This window comes from Onychostoma macrolepis, chromosome 16, assembly GCF_012432095.1.
Source record: "Onychostoma macrolepis isolate SWU-2019 chromosome 16, ASM1243209v1, whole genome shotgun sequence".
In the NCBI taxonomy this organism is placed as follows: domain Eukaryota; kingdom Metazoa; phylum Chordata; class Actinopteri; order Cypriniformes; family Cyprinidae; genus Onychostoma; species Onychostoma macrolepis.
In genome coordinates, this window is record NC_081170.1 from 24965036 (window position 1) to 24990569 (window position 25534).

The 25534-nt window shown below is 37.2% G+C and overlaps 1 protein-coding gene across 3 annotated transcripts in view; it reads right to left on the reverse strand.

The window, feature by feature from the left end:
- The window catches only part of ulk4 (unc-51 like kinase 4), a 215500-nt gene that overhangs the window by 147723 nt on the left and 42243 nt on the right, over positions 1–25534 (reverse strand). For all 3 annotated transcript variants that reach the window (XR_009266289.1, XM_058746124.1, XM_058746123.1), the window contains exons 20-22: positions 11531–11692; positions 10471–10653; positions 182–309 (exon numbers count right to left, since the gene is read on the reverse strand). Coding sequence is in view for 2 of the 3 variants with exons in the window: in XM_058746124.1 (XP_058602107.1) it covers positions 182–309; positions 10471–10653; positions 11531–11692 (473 nt within the window). In the remaining variant the exon portion in view is untranslated. The remainder of the gene's footprint in view (positions 1–181; positions 310–10470; positions 10654–11530; positions 11693–25534) is intronic.

A 25534-nucleotide genomic window follows, 5' to 3' on the forward strand; every position in this document is an offset into this window, starting at 1 on the left:
TTGGATCTACATCTATCCTTCTTTTTTTTCCTTTGTGCCCATGTCTTTGTTTACCATTCCGTGTATATTTGACTCTCAGCATATTTGACACAGAAGCATTTCACCGGATCTATAATGCGTGTGCTCTGTCGATGCATCCTGAACAGTTGGTTGATGGGATTTCATTGTGTACAGTGTTTACCTGGAGTTACAGCAGAGCAGAAGCATCTCTCTGTTGTTCATAAGGACCTGCAGAAGAACGAGGAAGGCCTTGGCACGGATGACTGAAGACGGACTCTCCAGAGAGCGGATTATCTTCATAACAAAGTCCTGCAAAGAGGCGTTCAAGCCGTTAGCGCAGTCTTGTTAGCACACATGCATCATTTAAAGAGACTGGGAGGTCTCTGGACATTTAGTGTGGCATAAGCCCCAATTGTCTGACAGTAATTTGACAGGTGCTATCACTTTCACAGCGAGGTGCTGGAGGGGATGGAAAAGCCCCCCAAAATGCACTTGATATAAAACAGAGGTTAATAAGCTAATGAGTTCCACAGCATTTAGTGGGCAGCAAATCAGGAGGAATTGATTAACTTTCACTATCAGCATAATTGGGGGGGAACTGTCAAAAGCAAAACAATCCGAAACATTAGGATTAACTACAGCTCGAGAAGGGGAGTTAATTAATTTCAAACGCACCTACTGTACTCTCGGCATGGATCGTAATTACATCAACAGTATTCCAAGCTGCACTCCGAGATTGCGGCACTTCCTTACCCAATTAGCCCAGTCGCTCGGTGCTTCATTGAAATTTAAATTCTATGCTAGACAATGTATGAATAAACACGCCGCGTTCTGGACTTCTATTCGTCAGGGGAATTAAGCTGAGAAATCCACAGCAGTTTATAATTGGTCCGGAGGTGATCCAGTAAGTTTTAGGCACTCAAAAGATTTTTTTTTTCTAATATTCAGACTCAAATTGGAAATTTACATGCAAATGAATACAGGTCAAAGAAAATTAGCATTGTTAATCTGAGAGGGCCTTGAAGGCAGTATACAGTGGCATTTAAATCAATTTCAACAGCCCATTTTCCGATTGATTACAGCCTCAGATAAAGAGCAAAACAGAGTCGTACAATGTTTCGTTCATTCAAGACACGCTCCGTGGCCTGCATTGCTTCACGGGCTGCTGGCTAAATCTAGGAGAAACAGAAGTTTCAGACAGTTTTTGAAAAGAGGTTAGAAAACTTTTTAAAAGAATTGTATGGGGAAAGAACTGCTTGAAAAGATGATTCCTTATGAAGACTAGACATTATATTGTTGAGGTAGTTTTCACTTTCTCTTGTTACAAAAGATTTGTATTTCAATAAATGCTGTTCTTTTGTACTTTTCATTCATCAAAATATTAAGCTGCACAACTGTTTTCAACTTAATAAATGTTTCTTGAGCACCAAATCAAATCATCAATATTAGAATGATTTATGAAGGATCATGTGATACTGAAGACTGAAATAACGGCTGCTGAAAATTCAGCTTTGCCATCACAGGAGAAAAAATAAATAAATCTTAAGTTAAAACATATTAAAATAGTATTATATTAAATACATTAAAATAGTAATTTACAGTTTATGAATGTGCAGTTTTCACTGTATTTTAATAAAAGAAATGCATATTATATTATATATGCATATCATATTATAAATAAATAAATCTTTCTGACCCCAAACTTTTGAATGACAGTGTGGAATAGTGACACAGAAATTACAGTACACTCTTTAACTTTAATGAAATTTGTTCAATCTCCATTATATTTAAAAAAAAAAAATAATAAATAAATAAACAGCATCACTATAGTTAACACTATGTGATTAATTAAATTAAAATTACATATTGCTCATAAATTAATTTGAAACTATTGAGGAACCATGGACCAAAGTAAAAAAAAAAAAAAACCTAAAAGGGAAAAAAAAGCCAAAGTTCTACCGCTAAAAGTCAAGGTTTAAAAAAAATATATAAAAAACCTCTTCTGCCAGTCTTTCTGCAGGTGTTACTAACAAAAGAAAGAATGCTGAGTGGCAGTGAGGCACAGCGGCTGTCAACGCAGCTGCTTCAGAACACTGTATAGTTGCTGAGACAAACAAAAATGGTCCGATCTCAAAGTTGTTGACCGATGAAGTGCTGCCAGTACTAAGAACGATACAGGCTGTCAATAACGCAATGCAGAGAGAGAAATGGCACAGGATGTACAAAGCGTGTGTGCCAAACTGAAAGAAATCAAAAACTTATTTGCAGAACTTGTTTAAAAAATAAATATCTAAATAAATAAAAAATACTGCATTATATGCAGCATTTCCTTCACATTGGACATTGAAATTCTAAACTGTTGTAACACTTGCATCCCTGTTGGCAGGGTTATGGTCAAACATAAGGCCTGAATTCAGACATACGGTCTGAAAAGAACTGCAATGCCTAACGAGTTAAAGTACCATAAAGCTTTACATGCTGTACACAGCAGTACAAACTGTACAGACCCATTCTATCACAAGTCACGTGTAGTAAAGGAGACTGGGGCAATTGTAATGCTCTAAATGTTATTGGTAGCTTCAGAACACTGTATAGTTGCTGCTGTTGTATTTTGTTTTATACTATTACAATACTTCTACAATATTTCTATAGGTTTTTTTTTTTTGATGTCCAATATGTTGCAAACATGGATTTTATCTCAAGGCTGTTGGTTATAAATTACAAAACATGAATCAAGATGCCAACAGTAACCAAGATTTCATCATGGTTAATTTTTGTAAATTTTTTCATAAACGTCCTGGTATATTATTAAATATGATAAAGTGAAAGAGAACTGGGGGCTCTTTCAAAAATTCTTGCACTTATGTTACAAGTCATCTGAAGACTGATGGTACTGTAGCTTTGTTTAATGAAGAAACTAAAACTTTTACAGAATGTTTACCGATAATCTTTCACTCCAGTGGCTTGTCTGTATTACTTAGAGTTAAATTCAACAACCAGATCAGTCAGATTAAAAACAAATCTTTCAAACCAATTTATTTATTTATTTATTTTATTTTATTTTTTTCTATGAACTGGATGAACTATTTACTGGAGATATCTAACTCGAAAAGATGATTCATTCACAAATCAGACAGTTCAGACCACACAATCAGACTATATTTCTTACATACTTATAAAGATGCCAAGACTTTCAATGAATAACGTCAGTCTGTTCATCACACAAAGATATCACATAAGACGTTTCATAGGACTTTGACTGCATAAACCCAGAGACAAGTTTTGAAACTACTGATTTATATTTTGTCATTTTATACTGAAAAAGTGACTAGGACACGTCACTGAATAAATAAATGCATAATTCTGTGTTCAACAGAAGAAAACAAGTCATACAGGTTTGGACAAAATGAGGCTGACTTAATGACAAAATATTAATTTTGGGTGAACTACTGATCATAAAATGTTATAAATAATTGTATCAAAGAATCTTGTTGAAGATGTCAACAGACCTATATTTTAGTAAAATATATTTAGTCATGTCCAACCTTTACAATATTACTAAATTTAATGATATGAATTGATATGACATGGCTTCTCTATCATGGTATGTCTATGAATAGTACTGTTCCCCAATGAAAATAATTAAAAAGAGAGAGAACTATGAAATAAGGATAAGGGAGATAAATATGGTAAGTATGAAAAGAAAAAAGGGAGTGAGGAAAAGAGTGCAGAGGACTAATAGTCAGCAACAGAAAAACAGAGAGGGGTAGAGAGCAGTGCAAGAGTAAGTGCTGTCATAAACGCACTTGGAATGCAACAAGGTGTGTAAAATCTGAGCAGTGTCCTTTGGGTTTCTTTGAACAGGAAGTACAAAACATCATGTTCTCAGGGCAATTGCACGGATGCTCCCCTGCTCCAAACTTAACTCAAAGAAATCTCACCTAGGACTTCACATGCTAGAATTGCTGTGTGCAACTGAATTGTAGGTAACATAGCACACGTGTCCTTTCCTGTTTCCCTACTGATATGCTTCTCAACTATTTTTAACACTCTCATTAAAAGTGAAAGGAAAGAGTGTGAATGTTTTCTGAATGCAAAAAAAAACATGAGAGAAAATAAACACATCAATCATTAAGGTGCGTGTTTCGTTCACACCACCACTTTATTAATATTTAAATATATAAAAACATGTTTATATATTTCTGATAACTATGAATTATGCAGCCACGTCAAATCCCAAAACCTCATCCTAAACATTGCCAAGGCTGATAAACTATAGAATTATTTATTAAGACTGTACACACTTGGTTTACATTAGAAAACCTGCTATAATTTGGAAAACTTGCTATAAATATTTTTGGGGAATGTTTGGTCTGGACACTGGCATCCTGATTGCAAATATAAATATACTTGTGCATGTATAGTCCATTTGAAAATGTTTGTATACTGTAGATGTTTACTTCTAAGGCTTATTTCTTGAGATAAAAAAAGTGCAACTATGTTTGTATAATCAAATTCCACCATAAGAAAATGGACATGAATTTATTTAACATAGCATATGGACTGGATCTATAAATAAATAATCCACTAAGAAGGTACCTGTCCATAATTTAGGCAACAGGAAAAATGGGAGTTTTTTATATTATACTGTATATATATTAGGGCTGTCAATCGATTAAAATATTTAATTGCGGTTAATCACACGATTGTCATGAGTTAACTCGTGATTAATCGCATATTAATCACACATTTTGATCTGTACTAAATGTACTTTAAATGAATACTTTTCAAGTTTTTAAAACTCTAATCAACATGGGCATGGACAAATATGGATGCTTTATGCAAATGTATGTTTATTATTAGTGAAACCATACTCAACATAGAGCATAAAGGCTAGACATGTTTCAAAGGTCATATATGTTTTTCTTGTTCATGTCTAATAGACACATGAAAAAATAACATAGAAATACCAGGTTCCCACTACTTATCTTTCTTTGCACTGGGCAATTTACTTACACAAGCCTGTTTACATTATTTGCAGGACAGGGCAGCTCACTTCTTCTGAACATGCAAAATGTACATTTATTATTTATTATTACATTTGTTTGCCTCTCTGTGCCCACATTCTGTGATTTGATGCAGCCAAATTCTCAATAAAACGGTTTTCATTGTTATATTTTACCGTTTCTGTTGTCAGACAACTGAATTAATATGAAATAGTGACTTAAACACGACCCATTAAGACTACATAACCAGCTCTCCCTTCCAAGATAATAATCTGCACAAAAATCCTGATTTATAATCGAGCCGTCATCTGATGAAATCAAATACACATAAGATTTTGACTATACTTGCATGTAAAATTAGAGAAGCAACATAATATCTGTGTTTAACTGAAAGCGCTGCTCCTCTCCGCCGCTCGCTGAACAGAGCAGATGCAAAACCTTGCGGCAGTACCGACGAGTCTCGGAAACTAAATAAGGTTTGTCAAATTATGTGTTATGTATTGTTGCTAGGCGCTTTTTTGAAAAAAGTTGCTGAATTTTCTCCATTTCTCCAACTACAAGCTAGGCAATGGGTCAAACAGAAAATGCGTGCTGCGCTAATCGCACATTAATAAAATTAGTGTTGTTAAAATGAGTTTGCGTTAACACGTTATTAACGTGTTAATTTTGACAGCCCTAATACACACATATATATATATACACACATACACACACACACACACACACACACTGAACAAAATTATAAAAATTATAAATTATATTTTTCATGAGCTGAACTTAATGATCTAAGACTTTTTCTATGTACACAAAAGGCCTATTTCTTTCAAATATTGTTCACAAATCTGTCTAAATGTGTGTTAGTGAGCACTTCTCCTTTGCCGAGATAATCCATCCACCTCACAGGTGTGGCAAATCAAGACGCTGATTAGACAGCATGATTATTGCACAGGTGTGCCTTAGGCTGGCCACAATAAAAGGCCACTCTAAAATGTGCAGTTTTACTGTATTGGGGGGTCCGGGGGGGGTCCGAAAACCAGTCAGTATCTGGTGTGACCACCATTTGCCTCACGCAGTGCAACACATCTCCTTCGCATAGAGTTGATCAGGTTGTTGATTGTGGCCTGTGGAATGTTGGTCCACTCCTCTTCAATGGCTGTGTGAAGTTGCTGGATATTGGCAGGAACTGGAACACGCTGTCGTATACGCCGATCCAGAGCATCACAAACATGCTCAATGGGTGACATGTCCGGTGAGTATGCTGGCCATGCAAGAACTGGGATGTTTTCAGCTTCCAGGAATTGTGTACAAATCCTTGCAACATGGGGCCGTGCATTATCATGCTGCAACATGAGGTGATGGTCATGGATGAATGGCACAACAATGGGCCTCAGGATCTCATCACGGTATCTCTGTGCATTCAAAATGCCATCAATAAAATGCACCTGTGTTCGTTGTCCATAACATACGCCTGCCCATACCATAACCCCACCGCCACCATGGGCCACTCGATCCACAACGTTGACATCAGCAAACCGCTCACCCACACAACGCCATACACGCTGTCTGCCATCTGCCCAGTACAGTGAAAACCGTATTCATCCGTGAAGAGAACACCTCTCCAAAGTGCCAGACGCCATCGAATGTGAGCATTTGCCCACTCAAGTCGGTTACGATGACGAACTGCAGTCAGGTCGAGACCCCGATGAGGACGACGAGCATGCAGATGAGCTTCCCTGAGACAGTTTCTGACAGTTTGCGCAGAAATTCTTTGGTTATACAAACCGATTGTTGCAGCAGCTGTCCAGGTGGCTGGTCTCAGACGATCTTGGAGGTTTAGATGCTGGATGTGGAGGTCCTGGGCTGGTGTGGTTACACGTGGTCTGCGGTTGTGAGGCCGGTTGGATGTACTGCCAAATTCTCTGAAACGCCTTTAGGTGGATGGATTATCTCGGCAAAGGAGAAGTGCTCACTAACACAGATCTAGACAGATTTGTGAACAATATTTGAGAGAAATAGGCCTTTCGTGTACATAGAAAAAGTCTTAGATCTTTGAGTTCAGCTCATGAAAAATGATGATACGATGCATCGATGCCACGCATAAAATATCGATATCTGTAGTATAAATAGGTACCTTTATTTTGGCACTGTCCACATTTGCACATAATGTCTGTCTATGCCACCAACATGTGCATTCTCATTCAAACTCATGTATCAAGACTCGATATAAGGACTGCTCGAAGGCACAAGGCGAGCATAAAAGACGCTCGGGATTGTTTGCAGAACAGTCGAGTGCTGTGTGAGACGTTTTCTGCGCATATCTGAAGCGCACGCACACAGATAGCAGCGTCACCACACGAATACTGAATTGAGCTCTCTTCCACTTTTTTGTGCATGGATGAATAAATACTGACAAAATTACATCAAAATGCTCGTTTTGGCGAATATCCTAGTAAACACAGTCGGTTAGGCATATGTCTTAACATAAACAGTTGAGAAAGAAAACGCATGTGTATCAGTATATTAAATCCGTGCTTTCATTCTTAAAGTGAAAGCGAACTAATAATAAATCTAATGCTGTCAAAGAAAAATAGAAGTGCTTACTGTAGAGGTCTGCGCGGAACTGTTTTTTAAGTACCGCTCCGCCCGCTCCCGCGAGGTTATATCCCGCACCCACCCGCTCCAGCGATACATTTACTCTTTGTTCACCCGCTGTCCGCTTTGAATAATTTTCTTCCCGACCCGACTGTTCCAGCTAAATTTAGATCTCGTTTCCAGAATCACACATTTAAATTTCCTCTACTGAAAGAAAGACAGATAGGCTAACAAGTAAAAGTGTAGTAGCCGCAGGAATGCAGACCTCTAACTTACTGCTCCTGACTAAATAACCTTTGTAACATCAAACATTATTAATCTATATTTAATTTATACAGTGAAGACTATGCAGTTATTTTACATTTGATTATTACATTTCTGTAGCGTACCTGAAAATGTATTTTAGACTGAGCTGAAAAACCTGAAAAGCACTGTTTATTGAACTTGTGTCTTTGTTCTATTGTACAGGTGCTGGTCATATAATTAGAATATCATCAAAAAGTTGATTTATTTCACTAATTCCATTCAAAAAGTGAAACTTGTATATTATATTCATTCATTACACACAGACTGATATATTTCAAATGTTTATTTCTTTTAATTTTGATGATTATAACTGACAACTAAGGAAAATCCCAAATTCAGTATCTCAGAAAATTTGAATATTACTTAAGACCAATACAAAGAAAGGATTTTTAGAAATCTTGGCCAACTGAAAAGTATGAACATGAAAAGTATGAGCATGTACATCACTCAATACTTAGTTGGGGATCCTTTTGCCTGAATTACTGCAGAAATGCAGCGTGGCATGGAGTCGATCAGTCTGTGGCACTGCTCAGGTGTTATGAGAGCCCAGGTTGCTCTGATAGTGGCCTTCAGCTCATCTGCATTGTTGGGTCTGGCATATCACATCTTCCTCTTCACAATACCCCATAGATTCTCTATGGGGTTAAGGTCAGGCGAGTTTGCTGGCCAATCAAGCACAGTAACACTATGGTCATTAAACCAGCTTTTGGTACCTTTGGCAGTGTGGGCAGGTGCCAAGTCCTGCTGGAAAATGAAATCAGCATCTCCATAAAGCTTGTCAACAGAAGGAAGCATGAAGTGCTCTAAAATTTCCTGCGTTGACTGTGGACTTCAGAAAACACAGTGAACCAACACCAGCAGATGACATGGCACCCCAAACCATCACAGACTGTGGAAACTTCACACTGGACTTCAAGCAACATGGATTCTGTGCCTCTCCACTCTTCCTCCAGACTCTGGGACCTTGATTTCCAAATGAAATGCAAAATTTACTTTCATCTGAAAAGAGGACTTTGGACCAACAGTCCAGTTCTTTTTCTCCACAGCCCAGTTAAGATGCTTCTGACGTTGTCTCTGGTTCAGAAGTGGCTTGGTAGCCCTTTTCCTGAAGACGTCTGAGCGTGGTGACTCTTGATGCACTGACTCCAGCTTCAGTTCACTCCTTGTGAAGCTCTCACAAATGTTTGAATCAGCTTTGCTTGACTGTATTCTCAAGCTTGCAGTCATCCCTGTTGCTTGTGCACCTTTTCCTACCCAAATTCTTCCTTCCAGTCAACTGGATTAATGGTCATTAATTGAAACTCAAATGTAAATATTCTAATTTTCTGAGATACTGAATTTGGGATTTTCCTTTGTTGTCAGTTATAATCATCAAAATTAAAAGAAATAAACATTTTAAATATATCAGTCTGTGTGTAATGAATGAATATAATATACAAGTTTCACTTTTTGAATGGAATTAGTGAAATAAATCAACTTTTTGATGATATTCTAATTATATGACCAGCACCTGTATTTATTTTCTGCTATTGCTTGTAATTTGGTTATCTGAAGAAAAGATTTTTAGCACTGAGCCCATAGTAGCAGCCAGAATTGTTTTTCCAATTGTTTATTTTCTTTATTATTTAAAAAAAAAAAGTGTAGGCCTATTTTTTTTGTTGTGAATGCCCCAGTTGATGTACAGGATGTGAAAATTTCAGATAAATGTTCATGTTATATATTTTGGTTGCATTTACGAGTTAATAAAAATGTAGATGGTTGTTTAAAACAGGTATATAATATCTTAATATTGATATATATATATTGGCTTGGTGTGTCAGGGCAACTTTGGACCCAGACACTGCCAACGTGAGCCGACCCCGCAGTCTGCTTTCGTCGCCACTAGTTTGTCGGCGTTGGCTTGGTGTGTACCGGGCTTAAGAGCTGCCGCTGCTGAACGTGACGCGGATCTAACACGCATCGTATTTTCTCTCAACTCTCATCACCTTTTCTGACCCATTTCAGTCTCTACTAATGAACTGATGAGTTGAATCGGATGCTAGGTGCTAGGATGCTCCAGGACAGTTTTGAAAACCATTGCAGAGACATGTTCTTAATATAACTCATATAGCCTATAACATATTACATGCATGCACAGTTTTATGGCAGCTTTAATCGCCTTTTTGGTAACTTCATGCCTTAACTGACCACGACATTGCATGGACATAGTTTATTTCACGATTTGACATGAATTGATACAGGCTACAGCGCACGCCGGTTTCCGCGCTTGTTTGACTCGTGCCTGCCGCTGAAGTGAAGTTGAAGTGCGTGTCTGAAACGTCTCCGGATTGATGTGCTCGTAACTGCAACTGAATAAATGCACTTCTTGTCAAGAAAAAACAGACAGAAACAGCAGTTATGAGTGGGGTGGCCAACCCTAGGCTCTGCCCCTGCGTTAACGGCGTTAAATAATTTTAACGTGTTAGACTGAAAAAATGAATCGCCTGCGTTAATGTGCTAATTTTGACAGCACATTATATATATATATAGTCTGTGTGTGTGTGTGTTTGCATGTAACTGTACATACCCTGTCTTGTACCAGTCTGTGGGAATGTGCTCCTGATGCCAACATGGCAGCGAACATAGTGAGCATGTGTTGCTGGACACGGCTGATGCCTGACACCAGACAACTGAGGATGCTAGGTAATCCCACCTTGTCAATCACACTCTGGAAAGCCCCCGCAGATTGGCGTGTTATTTTGCACAGAGCCTGGAAGGGCAGATAAACGTAAGACAGGTGGGTGGAGGTGGGTTGAATACAGAATCTTTAATACTGCTGCTTTTTGTTACATAATATTTATTTATTTATATAGAGGAACATAAATATGTCATCAAAAGGTTAAGGATCTTTAATACCATTGTAGAGATTAGGTTATTTAAAAAACATGATAAGTCTTGTACCAAGCTTGTTCTGAATATAGGATCTAGAATATAGAATATAGAAGTGACAATCAACGGGTGTAATAACCAATAATTCACGTGGGCAATTACATGACACAACTACCATGCACGTTTCCAAATTTTCTGTGATTTTACTACAATGACAACTATTTTGAATCTTCACAGATACAAGTTATAGGCCAATTAGTCACTATAGTCCAAACCCAACAATATTTTGGCCCATATTTGCTGCACAAATAATGATTAAAAATTGTTGTGATAACTTATGACAGGTTTTTAATTGCATCGTCCCAATTGAGCAGAATTGCACAAATTCCTGTCCTGAAGGGCAACTGGTCAAAATGAATGGGCAACCCCCTCTCCAAAATTGACTTGTATCTTCATAACACTGACACTGTACAGTTGTGAAAACATGAAGGAAAACATAAATGGCCTTATTATAGTGCTACCTAGTGTCAGACCAGGGCCTGAAAATAAGAACTGCCCTGAAATACGCCCAGGACAGTTGATGGAATTGTCATTGGTTCAATGGGAAAAATAAAAAAAGATGATGAAAAAGGAAATCTTTGGTGCTTGGATCAGTGCTTTGTTGAACAGTAACAGTCAACTGAATTGAACAGTACGCAGAGCTGAACTTTGTTGAAACACCCTGTTAGTGATGAGAATTACGTGTGTTTAATACTCACAGATATAGCGCTGATCCTGAGTGCATCCACTGTGGAGTGTGTGAACAGATACCAGAGTGCAGGTCCCACCTCTGCAGTGATGAATCCCTGGGCGTATTGAGACTCACGGCTGCACACGTTCTCTATGGTTTTGGCAGCCATGTGGTTCACCACCAACTCCTCCTGAGAAACATGAATCCCCCATAATTCATTAATATCCAGCTATGGCTTAAAACAATATGCACAAAATTTGCTGGAGTCTGCCAACATTTAATGTATTACCAAGCATCTGATGTGCCCCAAATGACTGAAAAAGTCACATTTTATATATTACATCCACTATAAAAGTAAAACGTAATTTACTAACTAAATAAAACAGGTCACACTTTAGTTTAGGGACTAATTCTCACTATTAACTAGTTGTTTATTAGCAAACATATTAGCATTTTGGTTGTTTATTAGTATAAAGTAGTATAAAGTACTTCTGCATTATTCTACATGACGCTTAATTCTGCCCCACACCTAAACATAACTACCTTACTAACTATAAACAAGCAGCAAATTAGAAGTTTACTGAGTCATAGTTAATAGTTATTCAACATTGAGAACTGGTCCCCAAACTAAAGTGTGACCATAAATTAAATTTACATTTTTTTTTTTTTTTAAATACACCAGTGAACAATTCATCAGTTCAACAATTCAAAAGGATTTCTCTTTAATTTTTTTTTCGGTAACACTTTATCTTAGGGTCTCTTAACTATTTGCTTATTAGCATGCAAATTACTAGAATATTAGCCATTTATTAGTAGTAATTAAGCACATATTACTGCCTTATTCTACATGACCATATTCTACATCCCTAATCCTACCCAATACCTAAACTAGCAAATTAAGAATTTATTGAGGGAAAAGTCATAGTTAATAGTGTTAATAGTAATATAAGTGTTCCCTATTCTAAAGTGTTACCTTTTTTTCTTTACTTTGACGAATTTTCACTCAGAAATAAATAAATTTAACAAGAAATTACAAATAAACAGCAAGTGACAATGAAGTAAACACAAACTATTAAAGTAGTAGGGCTGGGTATCGATTCAGATGTCCCAATTCGATTCAATTTCGATTCGCAAGCTCTCAATTCGATTCGATTCTCGATTTTTTGATTGCATTCAGTGAATATAGTTTTAATACAAAAGCTATTGATATTTCTAAAAATGAACAGTAAACATCAGTTTACAAATGGTGAATTAATAAAAAGAAATTAAGAACCACAGGCCTGTATATTAAACCTATTCTTTTTATGTATAAGGTCCTTTCTTAAACAATAATAGGTCCCATTAATATAATTTATCCTAATCAAATTAAACCCTTTTATTTTTTGGCAAACAAAGTGCTACACAACAGAGGTTTACTGTTAAAATTAAAAAGAAAACAAATGGGATTATTACTTTAAAAAAATATATATTCCTATTTATTAGTAGTAGTAGCATTGAGTCTTAAGACTGCTCTTAACGTTAAACTAAACTTTTATTTTGACAGGTTGCCATGAGGAAATTGCACCTGCTGTGTATCATGTGATATGACGGTAGTTTTCTCAAATTAAACTGTAAAATGCTAATGAAATGACTCTCAGAGCAGTGTGTTAATATCATCATATAGTGAGACGGCAGAAGATGAAAACACTGCAAGCGTCATCCGTGCTTTAGTATGTGTGTAGTAAATAAAACATTGCATTGCGCCATCCGCCATTCATTCATTCATTCATTCAGTCATGGCGCCTTATGCGTGATATCAAATGCTTCCACAGATTTATAGTATTACTATAGCATTTCACCTGAGCATTACAAGTCACGCGTATGGCTTTGTTCTTGGTTCTCATCAACAGTTATCTCCGCCATGATAAGCACTGAATGAATGACAGGCTTGCTGTTGTAACATCGCGCATCGGTAAATAAGGGTGACATCTAGCGGAGAAGACTAATGATAAGAATCACATTAATCAGATCTTGTTTTAAATTTGTGCTGAAATAAATACCGGAAAAGATCAATTTGTGGCTTTTGAGAATCGATATCGAATCGACATCATAAAAAAACGATTAATTGAAAAATCTTTTTTTTTTTGCATTTTTCGTATTTTCTTGTAAAACATATTCCAATAATCTTTCTAATTCAACTTCATAATCTTTAAATCAAAATGTGATAAACTTGCTCCACCTCCAAACCAACTTTCCTTTTTGGTTGATGTTACGAAGACCTCCTAGTTTTCAACTAGCCTATTTCCCTATATCCACCTCCACCATTCTATTATGTAACACCCACTTTTCACAATTCAAATATTTACCAACGGCCAAAATCAAGCCTCATAAACATCAGATTACATAAGTAAAGTATATTGGGTGGCTATCAGCATTGCATGCAGACTTTAAACGCAATCATTCTCTGAAAAACATGTGCGTTTTAGTGAATCAAAAGTACAGGCTGCAGCGTTAAGCATTACACTCAAAGACATGCGTTCTTGAATTCATTTGTAAGTGGGACACACAGACCTTTACAAATTTCACGCAATTACATCATGACCTAATAGTCCCTCAATACCCTCCGAACTTGAGTGAAATAATTTCCTTAAATTTCACACCACAGCGAATCTCGCTCGCAGATAACGAAGGGCAATGCGTAGAGATTTAGCTGGCTGTGTTTTTATGTATTTGGACCCCTGTCCTTGAGCGTGTCTCTCTGCAACCGTATCTGGTGGAAATTAAACATTTAACAGCATTCAACAAACGGCAGGCACGCAGAGTCGAGTGAGGAAAATAGCAAATGGAGAGGTTGGGCATATCTTAGAGGCGCAGTTACACTGTGCACTGCTGCTATGCAATATGGATGCCTTCACTGTAATGTAGTTCCTAGACCCCTGTCTCAAAGCTAAAAGAAAGTTCAGCTTAGTCCATGGAAGAGGTGCATTAATACACATACTGTATCTTGGAGGCAAAAAGTAGAAAGAACTCTCAAGTAGAATATTCTGACGCAACACAAATAACATAGCAGCTACTCCAGGGTCCCTGGCCCTATCGTTTGTCTTTGTGCTGGAGTCTGGTGGTCTGGCTTCGTGGAGGCTTTAGGTAATGAACTAGAGCTGGCACTCGCTGGAGCAGGGGAAATGACTGACAGCTGCTACAGGGCGCAAGAGGTGGGGGTGCTGAGTGCTTTCTTTTTTTCTCTTGTAGCACAAGCCTTGTCAAAAAGGCATAGAAAATGAAACTAAAATCCACCAGCCTGAGGTTTCTCAATAAGAATTTAAATTCCACAGAACAAATACTCTCCATTGTAGGCGAGTTTGTGTTTTTTCAAATATACACAGCTAGTCTATTTCCACTGAGGTCTGAGTAAGATGCTTTAGGGATCATCTGACTGCGGTCGAGGGGAGGATGTTTTGTAGACTGCCCTGACTAGACACACTAGAAATTACCCAAAACTAAATACAGCACATTTCTCATTTGTCTACATGCGCACACACATTTGCGCTATCGTTGTGACCAGGCCAAGCATACAGCACCATCCAGTGCAACTCCATTACCTGACCAGCCAAGGCTCTAGACTGGGGAGTCATTAACTATTTTTCCATCCACCTATTTTATGAATTTTGGGATATCGCAAAAAAAAAAAAAAAAAAAAATGCTGGATGCAAATGCCAAGACTCACATAAATTCTAAAAATGTGCCAAAAAAATGTATGTGCTCAAATGAGTTCATCCAGTAAGAAGAGATGTGAATACACTATAATGCAAACATTTATTGAACTTTTCAATGCATATCAAAAAACTCAAAGTCCTTCATCAAAATGATTTGGTATATGTAGCCCCGCCCCTTTTCAGCGCTCATTTTCTTCTGTCTTCCGTTTGTATTCCCACAGCGTGAAGGTAAGTTCGTAGGAATTTATGAATGAACCTCTCATTTTAAAATCTTCCTGGTCTACTGACATTTGTTATGACATCCGCTTCGAACATTACAATGCACATGAATTCTCCAACAAGTAAATCCACTTCACCAGCTAATTACTCTTCAACAGTGATGTTATAGAGCTACTGCAAAAACGGAAGTTCGAAGACATTCCAAAGATGACTGCACACCTGTTTCTCTGATGCATATGGTCTATAATCACCTCAAATGATTGCATTCCCAAACATCAGGCATCCTAATGCAAGATAACATGACAACCCTTATATTGCATTTTGTCTGCACGCTCTTCATTTATTATGTAGGAGAAAAGAGCAACAGGCTTCCTCGGCTGCAGCAACTTCCATTTTTATTATTGATACTTTATGCCAGTTTCCCATGAAGTGACAATTTTATTTTCTTTATAAATTAAAGAATCACTCAATAGCAACTGATTGATGAACAGACATTTTAGCACAACTCTATGATGATTTAAGTTAAGTAAACTAGGGTGTTTTCTAGTAGCCCCAGCATCACTACTAAGGGTGTACTCACACTATGCACGGTTGATTCGAACCAAACCAGAGCACATTTGTCCCCACTCCCCACTCCCCCACTGGCCTGCACTTACATTGTACTTTATGCTCCGAGCCGGAGCACACTTATGCTGCCTTCACGTGCTATCGGTATTATCAAAAATATGAGTTTCCTAATCAGAAATTGGACATGAATGGCCTCTCAAGTCGTATTTACTACTCTGAGATTATTTTGATACTCGAGTTTCCGAGGCAGGCCATAAACTTTAAACATGTTGGAGGGGATAACGACTGCTGCTGTCAGTGCTATTCTTTATTCTTCTTTTTTTTTTTCACCTTGTTTTGTCGTTAAAGTAGTGCCTATATACAGTATATATATATGCATTTGAAGCATATTGTATGTATTATAAACAGTGAAATAAGCATGTATTTGACCGAAATTCCAGAATCGTATCACGCTTACTATCTAGCACGGTGAATGTTTATGGTTATCAATCAATGGAATATTACATCTTATTATTTCCGACAACAAATCACTTGAACGCAACGAGCCTGTAATCACGACTTCATAAGTGGGGAAATAGGAAGTTTCCGATAGCACGAGAAGGCAGTAGAGAAGTGCTCTCGTTGAGCACAGTGGAGTGCATCGTTTTGTTAACTTTGTGGTTTATTATTATTTTGAGTCTTTAATGGCCATTTTAAGGGCTGTCTCAATCGTGAAATCTTTCCAGTGAACTGGAACATTTGCTCCCTGAAAAATCTCACAATGCGTCGCAAATTCTAGGAAGCATCATCTAGGGAGCAACGTCACATTACTGAAGTGTGAAACATAAACTACACATGCCACTCGATAAATATAAATGACACTCGATAGAAGATTTGAAAAGACAAACCATTTTCTTAGTATATTTCAACATAAACAGACATCGCTAGACAGGTAATGAACATATGTAATTAACATTTGTAATTAATATTTGGCTGAAATAGTCTACATAAACACACATCGCTAGACAGGTAATGAACAATGTTGGGTAAGTTACTTTAAAAAAGTAAACAAATTACTAATTACTTCTTTAAAATTGTAAATTTAAAAAGTAATCAGATTACTAATTACTTTACTTTTCAAGTTACTTTACTTTTCAAGTTATCAAACCTAAAAAAATACACTACAAAGAGAAACTCACCATAGTTCTTTCATTAATTTAATATTGACTGAAAAAAATACATAAGTAGGCCTATTATTTGTATACCCTGATTCGCTTCCAATATCAATAAAACTTTTCTCTTTTTTTTTTGGTTTTGTAAAATAAAGCAAACAAATAGGGTGCGCTTTCTGCATTCTCAGTCTCTGTGAATAGCCTATATCTAAAGAAAGCTTTAAGTGTGTATTATTAAATGAAGTAGCCTAAGTCATGTCAAAAACAAATATTCTCTGATAACATAATCCGTATGAAACCAACGCGAGGTACAGTCTTTCCCGTCTGAGCTCACCTATAAAATGTGATCATGACCACGCACATCACGCGCTATAAGATAATCATCCACGCGAAACCAAGCTTGAGATGCACGAACATGTAAACGCTCATGTCACCTCTGTAGAAAGATTCAAAGGCATCTCGGCTACTTTTCATTTTTGGAAGAAGACTCGCTGTGAGGAATAAGCCTTGAATTGAGATGCCAACGTGGTTTAATCCAGCAGTTGATCTCATTCTGATGAGTCATTTATTTTTTACTTTATTAGTGTTACTATGACATAAACTTGTACACATTCACGTGTTGAACTTTTCCCAAACTATAATGCCAGGCTAAAATATGTTGAGTGCAACATTTTGAAATATGATAGCAACCTTTCATTGCATCAAATGTTGTAGGACTCTCCTGCATTTTAGCTCGCATTCTCCGGTGATTTATTAAAGGGCATACTGACGTGCAAATTATTTTTACTTCGTATTTTTTTTAACACTGCATTTGTAACTTACAGTAATCAAATTAAACAATAAAACAGTAAATTTTATTGACATAAGTAACTGTAATCAAATTACATACATTTTAAATGTAACTCATTACTTTACTGCGTTATCAAGAAAAGTAATTATATTACAGTAACAATTACTGTGTAACGCGTAATGAACATATGTAATTAACATTTATAATTAATATTTGGCTGAAATGGTAGTGGTAGACCAATAGTAGTGGTCATAATATGCTAACACAGGAATTCTGCAGAAATAACATAGCCTATGAATACATTTTACTGTTTAGATTTTTAGAATGCATTATCTTCTTATTGATCCACCAGTTCACATTTACAGCTCTGCGATTTTTGCATTGGTCTGAACAAAAACAAATGGCAGATATATAACTGTTTCCCTGGTAATAATAGTACACAAAGCAGTGCAGCACTGGACTTTAAAACATGCAGCGCTCATGTTTATTTAATGAAATCATAGCCTTTTGAAGTTTAATCGTCACATTAAGCCATATCGCAATTCTGGTCTTTCCGTCCTCAAATTTAAGACCTATTCTTGTACAATTTAAGACTTTTTAAGGACCCGCGGGAACTCTGTAACAGCCGATGCGATATCTCTGAGAGACATGAGAATCTGAATGAACGAGTACAATAAGATTAAATAGCTAAATAGAATAATAAGATGTCTAGATAAATTATCCTATGAATGATCAATAATAATTGGCATTCTAACCTAAATTCGAGGTCATAAAAAAAATGGAGTGAGTTTAGAATTTAACCTAAATGTAATAACTTTGTGCACCGAAAAGTCAGAGCACACAGGAAACCTTCATCCACCTTTGGATACCTTCGTTGGGCCAACTGTGTGGACCTTTCAAGAACATATAACAGAACAATGTGTTTAAAGAGAATAAAAAATATCAAAATGAGAATGGTCCTGCCTGTTGTTTATTAATTACAGAGATGACGTTCTACAATGTTGCCGGAATTCAAGTAATCATTGTCCCAATATGGAGTGAGCCAGGGAACTTTCCAGTGCCCAGATTCGTGTACATGATATACTGACTTAAAACTAGTCTAAGCAGTTTATGCAACTGCCACCTGAGGGGACAGTTGCATAAACTGTTTAGACTAGTCTTAAAAAGTTTTTTCTTCAATAACTTTTTAAATTCAGTTACAAAAATATAGATTGGTCTAATTTGAGTGACTATGTTCATGCAACTGGCCCCAGAACATCCTAGCAACCACCTAACAACAATTCATATCACCCTAGCAACCAAATAGAAACTACCTATAGCAGCCACTTAGCAACAACACTGAACTCTATAGAAAAAAAATCTCCATCTTTCCATCCACCTAACTATCTGTCTATCTACCTACGTATTGTCACGGTACACACAGCAGGGAGGAACGAGGAATACGGAGACGAGGATAAACTTCAAAATAATAGTCTTTAATGAGGACATCAGGACAGGGCAAGACAAGGCAAGGTTGACACAGACAGGAACACCAGGAATAATGAGTAGACCAGACGAAAACTAACTAAACAGGCAGGAACTAAATACACATGACAATCACTGATAATTACTAAAACACGGCTGGACAACACTTAACTAATATTCACACTTAACAAGGACAGGAACAAGACCAAATATGGACACAAGAGGCAGGAACACATGACACACACGACAGAGGATGTGACAGTACTCCCCCCTCCCGGAAGGCGCGTCCCGCGCCGTAACAGTACCATCGAGAGAGGGGGGGGGGCACTCTGGAGGCCCCTCAGGACAGACATGGACTGGAACACAGGACGGGGACCTCCAGAGCGTAACACACAGACGGAGGCCATGGCAGAGCTGGGAGCTCAGGCGGCCAAGGCAGATGGTGTTCGTGGCCATGGCAGAGCTGGGAGCTCAGGCGGCCATGGCAGATGGTCTTCGTGGCCATGGCCACATTCTTCGGCCCGCCCACCCTACCCAGAGCTCTACTACCCTCCAGGGCTTAACAGACAGGACACTGGCCAGACACACAGACAGGACAGGATAGGATAGCCCTCCAGGGCTAAACTGACAGGGACAGGACAGGCCAGACACACAGACAGGACAGCCCACAGGAACAGGAAGCCCTACTGGGCTAGCTTGGAAGCTGAGGCTTTCTCCGGGCATGACAAGGAGTCAGGGGCCCTCACAGGGTCCCTCAGCAACCGCTTCCACTTCCACGAAAGGGAGGCAGGCGGCTGGAATGGCCTCCGTGGCCACAACAAGAGAAGCCGCCTGCCCCAGACGAGTCTCCGCGGACAAGACAAGACAAGGTTCTTTTAAAATGTTCCGTTGCCATTCAGATTACACCAGAGTTACCGACCGCTACCACGTTTTATTGGGGAATTTAATACCGCGTCGCAAGAAATCTGGAATGAATGAAGGAATGAAGACCTCTACTACCTAGTACATACTACGATCTATCTATCTATCTATCTAAATTGTTTAAACCACAAGATTAAATAATAAAATAATTTCAAACTTTCAGACAACATAAGACAACGTCAGATTAGGCTGCAAATTTATTTTACTTTTTTCACCAGTACATTTGACATCTCTAGTGAACATACAAATGTCGCTTGAAACCTGTTGCGCCAATCCCGGTTAGGACACAGCGTAAGCCAGGTACCCTGCCCAAATGGTGCCGCTCATATATGCCATGTGCTCTGCCTGACTAAGCTGATTTGATGCACACAAGACTTATTCCGGTATATGTTTATATATAAACTTGCAGCTGCCTCCAAAACCCACACAATGTCAGACTTACAGGGGCTACGAGGTGAGGACAGCTTCTCACCAGAGATCTGTCCTCCAATCTCTGCCTCATTCTCTCTCTCACACCTCTGCTGAGCTTCCCAGCTCGATTCTTGCCTCGGGCCATGCTCAAGCCAAACTTTACTGAATTTATGTATTTCTCCCAAATTCTCTCTCGCAACATCAGCAGTCAGTAACTCAATACGGTAACAGGAGGTCAAACCTAAACTAGTCCACATTTGTGAAAAAGTCGATGCACACCGAAACAAAAACTGGAGATGGAGTGTTAAAAAGTTTAACAGCTTCGAAGTCAGTGAAATTATGTAATTCATTTAAAACAGATTTACTGTCCTAAATGCAGGAGAGTTTAGACTCGTCCAATGTATCATTAACACAACCACTTTTTTGAAGAAGAAGAAGAAGAAGAAGAAGAAGAAGAAGAAGAAGAAGAAGAAGAAGAAGAAGAAGAAGAAGAAGAAGAAGAAGAAGAAGAAGAAGAAGAAGAAGAAGAAGAAGAAGAAGAAGAAGAAGAAGAAGAAGAAGAAGAACTGGAGTGAAGGTTACATGTGCAAAACCCACTTACACTACCCAAATTTTTGTCAGGGGTCTGAGAGCAGTTTGCATGATTTATGACAATATACGTCACTCCAAGCAAGCTTTAAAGTTATCCAAGACTTTCAAAGGTCTTCCTTTAGTGTTCTGCGCAAATGAAGCCTCATGGGTAATGTCATAATAAGTTACAAGAAAAAACAAAAAAACATTGTATTCTCAGGGCTCCAGATTGTGACTAAAACGGTCACATTTGCACCCAAAAATATTCATTTGCGAGTGATTTTTTTTTATTTTTTAAACTTACTGAAATGTCTCATGTAATCACACATTCAGTGTTTCAAACTGTGGAAAACGTTTATAGCTTGTAAACAATGCCACGTATCAACACATTTACCTCAGAATAACCATTCAGCGTCGATAAGCTCATTAGTCAGCTATATATAAAAAAAAAAAAAAAAAAAATATAAAAGAAGTGAATTTTGCTAAATATTCACATTTTTACTAAACCTGTTCTCTACATGATAAGAAAGAGTGCAAGGAGCTAAAGATAAAATTCAACACCACCTATATACAGTAGTGTTGTCACAGTAGTGTTGTCAAAATTTCAGTATTCAGTACCGATACCAGTGAAAATCCACGGTTCTCAGTACCACTTTCGGTACAACATGCTAATTAGATTAATGAAATTTAAACACTTTTTTTTTTTTTGGTAAATAAAGGGGATTTACTATTAAAATTAAAATATGGAAGAAATATTGTGTGATTATTTATTTGAAAAAATAAATATAATTTTTTTTCAACAGTAGTAATAGTATCACATACATTCTACTAAATAATAGTAATATATTTCTGGCACAATGTCTTTAAGATAAACTTTTAATTTGACGGGTTGCCGTGAACACCTTTATTTCTGTGTGTAGCTATATGATATAATGCTGATTTTACTCAAATGAAATGGTAAAATGCTCGTGAAGTGACTCTCAGAGCAGTTCTGTAGATGTTGTTTATGTATTTATGTCCTCATTGAGACAGCAGATGCTGAAATCACCGCGAGCGTCACGCGCGCTTCAGTGTATGTAGTAAAAAAAAAAAAAATACACGCGTGTCTCTGCCATTCATTAATTCATTCACACAGAGACTCGCAGAACATGGGGGATTCAGGTAAAACTTTTACAAAATACAACAATGCAATGTAGTGAGAACAAAAGCCAGTTTTTAAAGAGATTCGCTGTTTCTGTAAGCGAATAAAATAATCTTTTCCATAGACAAAATCATCGTGATTAGCTGTTCTGTCATAAGCGACAAGAGCGAATCAAATAATAGCATACAAACGGGCTAATAAGGTCAGAGCAGTAGGGATGTAATGATTAACCGCGAGCCGGTTGAAAATCGATTCATATATGTGGCGATTCAAATCGGTTGAGATGCTAAACAAATCGCGATTCAATTAGGGGTAGGAGTTGATATGAAAGTATGTCTGAGGGGAACTTACTGTCTTTAGAAAAGTTTAGATGGAATTTATTTTATTTTCATCTTGCCTTTGTATAATGCATATTAAAGTTCATAAGTGTAGCGCTGCTTTGTTTACAGCAGAAACCAAGGAAACGCATAAATCGCCACCTGCTGGCAGAGAGTGAATCTGCATTCAGCTCGTCTTCTGTTTCATTTCATGCAGATATTTTTTATGTATACAGTAGTTTCACAAAACTGAAGTCAGACCATTCTGTTTTTGCTTCAAATTATACAACCTAATTTAGATTAAAAACTGCTTTTGTTAACTTAGATTAACAAATCTTTGTTTGGATCAGGATTAAAATACAGTGGTTGCTTCTAATTTTAAATGGAAAGAGCACAGCCAAAGCTTTATTTTGTTTATATGAAGAGATTTATTTTATTTGTGTTACTTATTTATTTGATTTGGAGCTTGTTTTAAAATTAAAATTTAGTGTTATTTACATTTACGTTATATTTACATTTTGTTATTTAGCAGAGGCTTTTATCCAAAGCGATTTACAAATGAGGAGAATAGAAGCAATCAAAACCAACAAAAGAGCAATAATATGCAAGTGCTATATTAGTATATTATTAGTGTTATATTTCAATTTCACAAAGAAACGTGCTGCATTTTGTCCAAGCAATAATAAAAGGACACATTTAATTTATAATTTGTCTTGAATCTCATTTTGTAAAAAAATATAGTGAATCGAATCGTGAGTTGAGTGAATCGTTACATCCCTACAGAGCACTGTGATGGCCAGCTTGTCCCTAGACACAGTTCTAATAACTTTTACCTGAGAAGATATTGTTGCTTCACTTCGGAAGATTAACTTTTCCCTTCTTTATTCTTCATAACCCGAGAATGTGGCGGCACATACCTGGGGTTACATTCGACTGCTCTAGTCGCTGATTAACTTTTGTAGCTTTACAGTTTATGTGAAGATTGTTTTAAAATCACTTAATGTTTCAGAGCCTATTAAATGTTAAAAATAATGGCTTTCAATTATACTGTAATGCTGAATGGCTACAATTAATAGTTAAAATTGAGGGAAAATGCATTTAATAGAGACACCAGTAGCAGTATTGGTATCAATACTTCATTGATAATAGACTACGTAGTAAAAAGATGCCATTAAAAACATATCTAAAATATAATATATGTTGTTTCTACATTAATTTGGAGGTTCAATGTGAAATTATGACAATGCAATTAATCATGATTATTTACAGAAAAATGTGTGATTTTTTTTTTTAATCGATTGACAGACAGCACTAATGTTAACCTTTTTATAGATTTTAGATTTCAATTTAATTTCTAATTCTATAGGTCCCCCCAGAAAGAGATCAGGATGGCCCCCACCCCCTTGGCCCCCTTCAAATTTTCTGTTCGATAATCCGGCCCTCAAATGCAGCTAATTGAATAGCCCTGCTCTAATCCATTAACATGGGTGCGGGGAAAAAATACACACCACATACGCACTGCAAACTGAGTATGTGTGAAACAGACGTAACACGATGGCCTGCTCTGTTTGCTGAAAACCTGAAAACGGCATGGCAACAATTCTTCCTCTTCTCTAAAGCAGTGCAACATGGCCTCGCCCTCTTTGTTGCAAGTTCGCGGGGGCGGGTTTGGTGATGTCACCAACTCGGGAAATAGCTCGTTGTAGTCCCTACGAGTTGTAACTGTAGGCATTAAACTGCCATAATTTTAAAAGACAATATCTCCGTTTGCATTAAACTTTCAACGTCGTAACTTTGCAGATATTGTTTATGCTCAAACAGCAACATTACACACTAACTAACGTTAAAAAAGTGAAATCACAATCAACCACCCCTTTAAGAACAGCCTGTGCCATCTACTGTAAATTAGGGCTGTGCAATTAATTGAAATTCAGTTTCGATTTCGCTTTTAGCCTCCAACAATTATGAAAATACAATAATCGAGATAAAATGATTACTGCGCCCCATTCCGCCCCCTTTCCAGCAGTGCGCTTTCACTCCTCCATAAAACCCCATTTTCACGTGTAAATCAGTAAAATCATGTAATGTGATTTTTGCAAAATGGGACGTGCTTGAGTTATTAAAGTTAATTCGATTTATTAATGTTTTTAAAAAGCGCGAAAGAGAAGTCGCGCTGTTCCTCAGGAGGATAACTGTGTATGCGAGACAGAGCAGAGCACGTAAAGACATGTAAAGTCATCTTTTAGCTGAACGTATGTGCCTAAACGGTCAAATACATGCAAAAATGTGTCAAAATGCCTCATCGGTTATGTAATAAATGAATGTAAACAGATGAGACTTAAAATATGCGTGTAACAGTAAATTGGATCCATGTGGCTCTTAAAGTGACAGCGGGCTATATTCCTGCTGCGACTGTGTGCTTTATATTAATCAAACAACAAAAGACAAAGACAAAATCACTCACTGCTCTTCACAGAAGGTCTTTTGTAGCTTTAATAAGAAACACAGGAAGTTTAATTCTTATACTCTATAGTAGGCTGTTAACTGAATAATTTAGACTTGCATTAATTTTTTGGGGGGTTATATGGCCCACTAATAATTGTGTTAAATAATCGTGATTACAATATTGACCAAAATAATTGTGATTATGATTTTTGTCATAATCGAGCAGCCCAACAGTAAACAAAGTTTTGAAGATAAAAGTACCTTTTCAAGAGAACTGGCTTCTTTTTCACTCAGAATCACAGGTAAAAAATCCAACAGGTAAAAAAACTTGCTAAACTAATAAT